We start from the raw sequence: 9,792 nt of genomic DNA on the forward strand, positions 1-9,792 counted from the left end.
AAAAAAAAAAAAAAAAAAAAAAGGTAATGAAAGCACTGACAGAGCAATCACAGCACTGACAAAAATGTTCAATGGAATTACATAAAGTGCTTATTGCCATCTCATTCATAATAGGTATTCAATAAGTGTTTCTTCAAAAAAAAAAAAAGCTTAAGATAAAATCTGTATACTATGCAATTTACCCTTTAAAGTATACAATTCAATGATTTTTAGTATAGTCATAGAGTTGTGACTATAACATCTACACAACCTAATTTTAGAATACTTTCATTACCCCCACTACCCACCCCACCCATAAGCCACATTCAAGCTGTAATATATTTTCTGTCTCTATATATTTGCCCATTTTAGACATTTCATAATAACTGAATCTATACAATATATGGTCTTAATAAACGCTTCTTGAATATTAATCAGAACATTCAAAAGGCACATCTAGCACTAAGAAACTGAAGAGTTTATGATGCATTATTGTGAAAAGATGACATCAATCAACAACTGGAGATGAAAATGACAAACTGAGGATGCAACTAAAGGTTTATGCAAAGCATTATCTTTTCCAATTCCAAGATTCTAGGTCACCTAGGTAGAGAAGAAACCAAAAAAAATAAGGGAAGATGAAATTCTCAAAGAAAATGACTGCACAGCACAAAGAGCCGATTACATTTAAGACCTTATTATGAAGTGGATAAAGACATGGATGAGAAAGAAGAGCCAGAGAGGCAGAATTAGAACATCATTGCAAAGTCTTAGCAGAGGAGCCACCTGTGGTATAGAAAGCTACAGAGGTTAAGGAGGAAGAAAACTGGAAAAGGGATTTAGTAACATTAGAAAGCTGAGTGTCAATGGTACGTGTGTTTGGTGCAGAAGAGAAGTTAAAAATTTCAAATAGAGAAAATATGGAAGAACAGACACAGTTTAACCTTCACAGGGTTTTGAGAAGGATAAAAGGCAAATATCTGAGTAAAGTACTGAAAGAGTACAAAGTGGTTTTAAATATAAGGTAAAATTATTTCTATGCATTTCTCATACATATCCTCAATAAATAAAATAGTAAAAAAATTATAAGTATTTATTTTCTTTAAAGTGAGAACTATCAAAAAGTCTTTATCATTTAAAACATAGGTGTTATTCCCAAGGTCTCAATATCATGTTTGAATACGTATAAAATATATCAAAATTATATATATGCAAGACAAAACAAAACTTTAAATAAACAAATAAACACACTAATTTACCTTCCTCCATGTAACGATTTTTTTTTTTAAGGATGTGAAAATAGACTTGGGAATTCTCCAGGAAGAAGTGTAGCTAAAACAACTGGGCAGTTAACAAATCCTAACGATTCCTCCAAATGACTCCTAAACCTGATAAATAACTTGAGTAAAGTTTCAAGATATAGGCCGGGTGCGGTGGCTCACGCCTGTACTCCCAAACTTTGGGAAGCCAAGACAAGTGGATCACTTCAGGTCAGGAGTTGGAGACCAGACTGGCCAACATGGCAAAATCATCTCTACAACAAATACCAAAAAATTAGCCGGGTGCCACACCTGTAATTCCAGCTACTCAGGAGGCTAAAACGTGAGAATTGCTTGAACCCAGGAGGCAGAGGCTGCAGTGAGCCAACATCACACCACTACACTCCAGCCTGGGCAACAGAGTGAGATTCTGTCTCAAAAAACCAACAAAAAGTTTCAAGATACAAAATCAGTAGCATCACAAAAGTACATACAAAAATCAGTAGCATTTCTAAACACCAACAACGTTCAAGCTGGGAACCAAATCAAGAACTCAATCCCATTTACAATAGACAAACACACACACCCCTACACACATCTAGAATACATTTAACTAAGGAAGTGAAAGAACTCCCTAAGAAGAACTGCAAAGCACTGATGAAAGAAATCATACATGACACAAAGAAATGTAAAAACATCCACATTCATGGATTAGAAGAATCAATATTGTTACAATGACCATACTGCCCAAAGCAATATATAGATCCAATACAATTCCTATCAAATTGCCAACATCATTTTTCACAGAAGTAGAAAATACAATTCTAAAATTCATATGGAACCAAAAAGAGCCTGAATAGCTAAAGCAATCCTAAGCAAAAAGAACAAAGCCAGAGGCATCATATTGCCTGACTTCAAACTATAGTGCACAGTGGCTCACACCTGTAATCCTAGCACTTTGGGAGGCCGAGGCGGGCGAATCACTTCAGGCCAGGAGTTAGAGACCAACCTGGCCAACATGGTGAAATCCCATCTCTACTAAAAATACAAACTTAGCCAGGCGTAGTGGCTCACGCTTGTAGTCCCAACTACCTGGCTGCCTGAGGCATGAGAATCGCTTGAACCTGGGGAGGTGGAGGGTGCAGTGAGCCCAGATTGTGCCACTGCACTCCAGCCTGGGCATCAGAGCAAGATTCTGTCTCAAAAAAGGAAAAAGACTATGGTAACCAAAGAGCATGGTAACCAGTACAAAAACAGACAGACCAATGGAACAGAGAACCCAGAATAATGCCACACACCTACAACTAACTGATCTTTAACAAAGCTAACAATAATGAACAATGGGGAAAGGACATCCTATTCAATAAACGGTGCTGGATAAACTGGCTAGCCACATGCAGAAGAATAAAATTGACCCCTACTTCTTACCGTATACAAAAATTAACTCAAGATGGATTGAAGACTTAAATGTAAAACCTCAAACTACAAAAATCCTAGAAAATCTAGGAAATACTCTTCTAGACTTTGGCCTAGACAAAGAATTTACTACTAAGACTTCAATAGCAAATGGAACACAAACAAAAATTGACAAATGGGACTTAAAGAGCTTCTGCACAGCAAAAGAAACACTAAACAGGCTGGGCACGGTGGCTCACGCCTATAATCCCAGTACTTTGTGAGGGCTGATCATATGAGGTCTGGAGTTTGAGGCCAGGCTGGCCAACATGGTCAAACACCATCTCTACTAAAAATACAAAAATCAGCTAAGCATGCTAGTTCATGCCTGTAATCCCAGAGACTCAAGAGGCTGAGACAGGAAAACTGTGTGAACCCAGGAGGTGGAGATTGCAATGAGCTGAGATTATGCCACTGCACTCTAGCCTGGGCGATAGAGTGAGACTCTCTTTCACGAAAGAAAGACAGGAAGACAGAGAGACAGAGGAAAGACAGAAAAAAAGACAGAAAGAAAGAGCGAGAATAAACAGAGTAAAAAGACAATCTAAAGAATGGGAGAAAATATGTGCAAACTATGCATCTGACAAAGGACTAACAACCAGAATTTATAAAGGACTTAAATCAACAAGAAAAAAAAAAACCCCATTAAAAAGTAGGCAAAGGACATCAACAGACACTTCTTGAATGAAGACATACAAACAGCCAACAAACATAAGAAAACTCAACATCACCAATCAGAGAAATGCAAATCAAAACCACAATAATTACCATTTCACACCAGTCAAAATGGCTATTATTAAAAAGTCAAAAAATAGCAGATGTTGGCAAGGATGTAGAGAAAATGGAATGCTTATATACCATTGATGGGAATGTACATTTCTTCAACTTCTATGGAAAACAGTATGGAGATTTCTCAAAGAAGTAAAAATAGAACTTCCATTCAACCCAGCAATCCCCCTACTGGGTATCTAACCAAAGGAAAAGAAATCCTTTTATCAAAAAGACACCTGCACTCATATGCTTATTGCAGCACTATTCACAATAGCAAAGTCATAGAATCAACCTAAGTGTCCATCAATAGTAGACTGAATAAAGAAAATGTGATACATATACACCATGAAAAGCTATACCACATAAAAAAATGAAATTACGTCCTTCATAGCAACATAGATGCAGCTGGAGGCCATTATCCTAAGTGAATTAACACACAAACAGAAAATCAAATACTGCATGTTCTCACTCAGAAGCGGGAGCTAAACAAAGGGTTCACACAGACATAAAGATGGATACAACAGACACTGGGGACTCCAAAAGGGAGGGAGGGAGAAGAGCAAAGCTTGAAAAACTATCAGGTACTATGTTCACTATTTGGGTGATGGGTTCAATAGAAGCCCAAACGCCAGCATTATGCAACATAACCATGTAATAAACTTGCATGTTTCCTCTGAATTTATAATAAAAAATTTTTAAAAACCAAAAAAACAAAACCTAAGAGGTATATATGAATAAAAAGTACATACCATGTAACAGTTTTGCTTCTATTCATTAATCAGGCCAATATGCTTCATATTTAAAAAAAAGAAATTTAGCATATATTAAAATCCAAATTTTAAAATGAGGCTGACTCTTTAACTCATGAAAACTTTCAGTTAAAATGATTTTAAAATATTCCCTTTTTACTGAAGTTTAAAATGTGATGCAATTTTCTAAAATGTACCTATGCATAACTTTTAATTGTAAAAAGTAATCCTCAGAAAGCAAGCTTGTACAATAACGATAAAATGGCTTCAGGTTACACCAAATTACAGCAAAATGGGAAAATGAAAACTTTACATCAGGTTCACTATAAAAATTTAGACATAAAATTTCACTTACTTTTTTGAACATAACTAGTGAGATGACTGCTGACGCTGTGAAAAGTGCTGCTATGATTATCATCATGATTCCAACAGGAATATTTTGGTTGAGACCAGTAAGGGATGAAATCCAACCACTACAAAGGAATAAAAAGTGTAATTAGACAAAAGTTAATGTAAACTTTTTAAAAATAGCATAATATCTAACACATATTCAACACTTACCAGTCAAGCAATGTTCAGGTTCTTCACGTGTATTAGCGCATTTAATTCTCACAACCCACCCAATAGGATAGATGCTGTTTTAAATCCCTAATTTTACAAATGAGGAACTGAGATATTCAGTAACTCGCCCGAGGTCACACAGCTTATAAATGGCATAGTCTGAATTCGAAAGCAAACCAAACTCCAGAGGCTCAAGTGTTTAATTCCAGACTGTACATTTTTTAAGCTGTACATTTTTTAAGCTTATGAGTTTTGAGTTTATCACTTTTTTTTTTTGAGACAAAGTCTCACTCTGTCGCCTAAGCTAGAGTGTAGTGGCATGATCTCAGCTCACTGTAACCTCCGCCTCCTGGGTTCAAGCGATTCTCCTGCCTCAGCCTCCTGAATTGCTGGGATTACAGGTGTGCGCCACCACATCTGGCTACTTTTCGTATTTTTAGTAGAGATGGAGTTTCACCATGTTGGTCAGACTGGTCTCGAACTCCTGACCTCATGATCCACCTGACTTGGCCTCCCAAAGCACTGGGATTACAGGCGTGAGCCACCGCGCCTGGCCTACTACTACATTTTTTAAAATGTTTAATTTCAATTCTGCTGAATTATGGAAGAAGATATTTATAAACCATATATCCAACAACGGATTCACATCTAGAATATATACAACTTTCAAAGCTCAACAGAACAAAAAAATTATTAAGAAAATGGATAAAAGACATGAAGAGACATTTTACCAAGAGGACATAAAGACAACAAATAAGCACATGAAAAGATGTTCAAAACCACAATGAGATATCATTATACACCTATTAGGATGGCTAAAAGAAACAGTTATAACCACCAAATGCTGGTGAGGAAGTGGAGACTAAATTGCTCATACTTGTTGGTGGGAGTGTAAAATAGTACAGCCATTCTAGAAAACAGTTTGTTTCTTTAAAAAACTAAACATGCAACGTCCATATAACCCAATAATTACACTCTTGGCCTTTATCCCAGAGAAATGAAAATTATGTTCACACAAAAATCTATTCACAAATTTCATGGCAGCTTTATTTGTAATAGTCCAAAACTGGACACAATACTGATGTCCTTCAACTGGTAAACCGTTAAATAACCTGTGATACATCCGTATCATGGAACACTACTCAAAAATAAAAAGGAGGCCAGACATGGTAGCTCATGCTTGTAATCCCAGCATTTTGGATGGCTGAGGCGGGCAGATCACATGAGGCCAGGAGTTCAAGACCTAACTGGCAACATGGTGAAACCCTGTCTCTACTAAAAATAGAAAAATTAGCTGGGCTGGGTGGGAGGTGCCTGTAATCCCAGCTAGTAACTGGGAGGCTGAGGCATGAGAATCACTTGAACCGAGGAGGTGGAGGCAGTGAGCTGAGATCACCCCACTGCACTACAGCCTGGGCGACAGGGTGAGACTCTGTCTCAATCAACCAACCAATCGGAATAAACTACAGATATACATAACAACCTGGATAAATCTCCAGAAAATAACACTGAGTGAAAAAAGCCAAAGGCTATAGACTATGATACCACATCTATAACCTTCTTGAAATGACAAAACAACAGAAATGAAGAACACATTAGGGATTGCCAGGTGTTAAGGAGTGAGGGGAAAAGGGAGGTTTTAGTGTGGCTATGAAAAGCAACATGAGGAATCCTCTGGTGATGAAAATGTGCTGTATCTTTACTATCAACGTCAAGATCTTGGTTTTTATATTTTACTATAGTTCTGCAAGATGAGTACCATTGGGAGAAACTAGATAAAGGGTACCTGAGATCTCTGCATTATTTCTTATGATTGTACGTGAATCTACAATTACCTAAAAGTAAAAAGTTTAACCCAAAAAATCTGAATTACATGTGGGTCTATCTTAAAACAGGTCAATTCTATATGCACCCTCATTAGCAGACTCTTTTTACGCTATTTAGTCACATACATGCTGTTATGCTCAATTTTAGCATTTTCCCTATATCTGTGCTAAAAACCAAAAGAAATTACCTCAATTTCGCGAGAATAAAAAAACCTTGTGCTGTTAAAGCAGCATATTTTCAATTAAACATTTAAAACATTTCCTCTCCCTAAAATACCAAAAACTAGACACTATTTAAAATAATAATAAAACTACTTTTCTGAGAACTGATTTAAAATATCTATATAAATTCTCTGCATATATTTATGACCATTAGGAGCTCTGCAGAACTGCCAAGAATTGTCTGACTGCCAATCACTACTCCACTTCAGTAGCAGCATACTAAATTTAAGTCCTCAACACACTCTAATTAAACGCTAATTTCAATTTTGGTTTATGTACACAATGGAACAAAGTTGCAGCACATATGCTTCTGGCATGTAAGAATACAGCTGAATGCAAGTCAGTATAAAAGAAAGAAGAGCGGAACAGATACTTTTAGAGATGTGTACTCTTCCACCCACCATTTCACTCAAGGAATGTTTGCATCAGAGTGTAAAGAGAGACCTAAATCTGTTATTACCTCCTAGCCTGGGTCCAGATAGTCTCCATTTCTGAGGGTCCCCCACTGAATGAGCCATGAGAATGATTCGATTGTTTAAAGATGTATGTATATACGTATGTGCAGTGATTCTACCTTTCAAAGACAAGTGTCCATGTATACTCATATATAAAAATATATCTGTTTGTACACCTAAAATAGGGCTTTACACATAATAGGTATCCTTTTCCTTAAAATCCCTGAAATTCTTTCCTGTCCCTTCCACATTCCTTGGTCCCTCTATCTCTCTGACCACCTCAGTCTCTTCTGCGGTCTTCCTCTTAGCGCCCCTTACATACATATATTTATTTAAACTAGATAAAATGTGCTGTTTTTGAACATAATCTTCAAAGAGACAGGTTTGTCCAAAGTTTATGCCTTATGAGATTTTAAATTGCATTTTAAAACAATTTTGCTTTTATTTTTTCTAATCTGGTTTTCTGGGTTAACTAGGTTAGGAAGCCAAAATTATAATACAATATTAAAGCTGAAAACTAGTAAAAAAAAAAAAACACACACAAAAACACAAAAAAACAACTTACCAATTGCCCCAATTATGAAATCCTGCAGCTTGGAGTACATGTACAGCAAACTGACAAATATAGACGAAGAAGAATACAAAGAATCTAAATGAACTGTCACTCCTTTAAAAAAAAAAAAGAAAGAAAGAAAGAAAGAAAAAAGGGGTTAGAAAGAAAAAAGGGGAAAACGTCATTTTTCTCATTATCTTTACACTCACCTGCAGAATGACATTCAAACCTTAAAAGCACAAACAAAAAAAAAAGTGGCAGCCACCCGAGGCCTCAAGCTAACAATACGGTAATAGCTTGTGTGAACCCGTCATACTAACACCAGATATCGCTATTCTAACCTCGCTTTGTCCTTTCAATTTCCAACTGCACCACAATCCCTCTTGACAGAAAAACTTATTCATTTTCTTTTATTAAATAGCATTTAGAATTATAATCAACATACAATGAATTGTAAATGTTTAAAATACCACTTTAATAAGTTTTGACACATTTATATACCTGATTCCCCAATCACCACGGTGAGCATATCCCCAAAGTTCCTTGAAACCCTTGGTAGCCCTACCCTACCCACTGCTTTTCTGTTACCATAGTTTGACTATTTTAGAGTTTTATATAAATGGGATCATATATTATATAGTCTTTTTTTCTTGTCTGGCTCATTTTACTCAGTACCACTATTCTGAGATTCACCCAGTTTTGTGGCATGTATCAAAAGTTCATTCCTTTTCGTTGTTGAGTAGTATTCCATTGTGTAAATATACCACAGTTTATTCATTCACTGTTGGACATTTAGGTTGTTTCTAGTTTTTTATTATTACAAATAAAGTTATTATTATTATTGATAATAAAGCTATTATTAATAGTCATGTACAAGTCTTCCCATGAACATATATTTCCTTCTTCTCTTAGGTAAATACCTACAAGTGGAAAGGCTGGAACATATCATAGGTATAGGTATAACTTTTTAAGAAACTGCCAAACTGTTTTACAAACAAGTTGTTCTATTTTTCTTCTTTTCTTTTTTTTGAGATGGAGTTTCACTCTTGTTGCCCAGGCTGGAGTGCAATGGCGTGATCTCAGCTCACCGCAACCGCCTCCCAGGTTCAAGCGATTCTCCTGTCTCAGCCTCCCAAGTAGCTGGGATTACAGGCTTGGGCCACCATGCCCAGCTAATTTTGTATTTTTAGTACAGACAAGGTTTCTCCATGTTGGTCAGGCTGGTCTTGAACTCCCAACCTCAAGTGATCTGCCCACTTCAGCCTCCCAAAGTGCTGGGATTACAGGTGTGAGCCACCACGCCCGGCCTGGTTGTTCTATTTTTCATCCCCACTGGCAGTATATGAGTATTCCAGCTTTTCCACATCTCACTAACCCTTGTTATGGTTTTCTTAATTCTAGCTATTCTAACAGCTGTATAGTGCTATCTTATGTGGTTTTAATTTGCATCTTCCTAATAAGTAATATTGTTATCTTTTTATGTGCTTTTTGTCATATACAGATCTTCTTTCATGAACTAATTAAAATCTTTTCTGATGTTGTAATTAGATTGCTTTTCCCTTATCATTGAGTTGTGACAGTTTTTAAAACTATATTCTAGAAGTACAAGTCCTCTTTCAGATATACGCTTGACAAAGGAGTTTTTCTCTTGGTCTGTTGCTTGTCTTTTCATTCTCTTAAGAGTGTCTTTTGGGAGCTGGCGTAATGGCTCACACCTGTAATCTCAGCTATTCAGGCCCTTAGGTAAGAGGATTGCTTGAGGCCAGGAGTTTGACACCAGCCTGGGCAACATAGCAGACACCCATCTTCATTAAAAAAAAAAAAAGGAGGGGGTAGGGAGAGGAAGAGGAGAAAGAGGAGAAAGAGGAGAAAGAGGAGAAAGAGGAGAAAGAGGAGGAAGAGGAAGAAGAAGAAGTAGTAGTAGTAGTATTGGAGGAGGAGGGGGAGGAGGGAGGAGGGGGA

At 36.7% G+C, this 9,792-nt stretch overlaps 1 protein-coding gene across 2 annotated transcripts in view; it reads right to left on the reverse strand.

The window, feature by feature from the left end:
* Nucleotides 1-9,792, reverse strand: part of SCAMP1 (secretory carrier membrane protein 1) — a 115,494-nt gene that overhangs the window by 15,458 nt on the left and 90,244 nt on the right. The window contains exons 7-8 of one of the 2 annotated variants that reach the window (XM_017895541.1): nt 7,843-7,944; nt 4,569-4,686 (exon numbers count right to left, since the gene is read on the reverse strand). In XM_017895541.1, the coding sequence (XP_017751030.1) occupies nt 4,569-4,686; nt 7,843-7,944 (220 nt within the window). The remainder of the gene's footprint in view (nt 1-4,568; nt 4,687-7,842; nt 7,945-9,792) is intronic. The other variant, XM_017895542.1, reaches the window with a different exon arrangement.

Source organism: Rhinopithecus bieti, unplaced genomic scaffold (assembly GCF_001698545.2).
Source record: "Rhinopithecus bieti isolate Rb0 unplaced genomic scaffold, ASM169854v2 scaffold_26302, whole genome shotgun sequence".
NCBI lineage: Eukaryota > Metazoa > Chordata > Mammalia > Primates > Cercopithecidae > Rhinopithecus > Rhinopithecus bieti.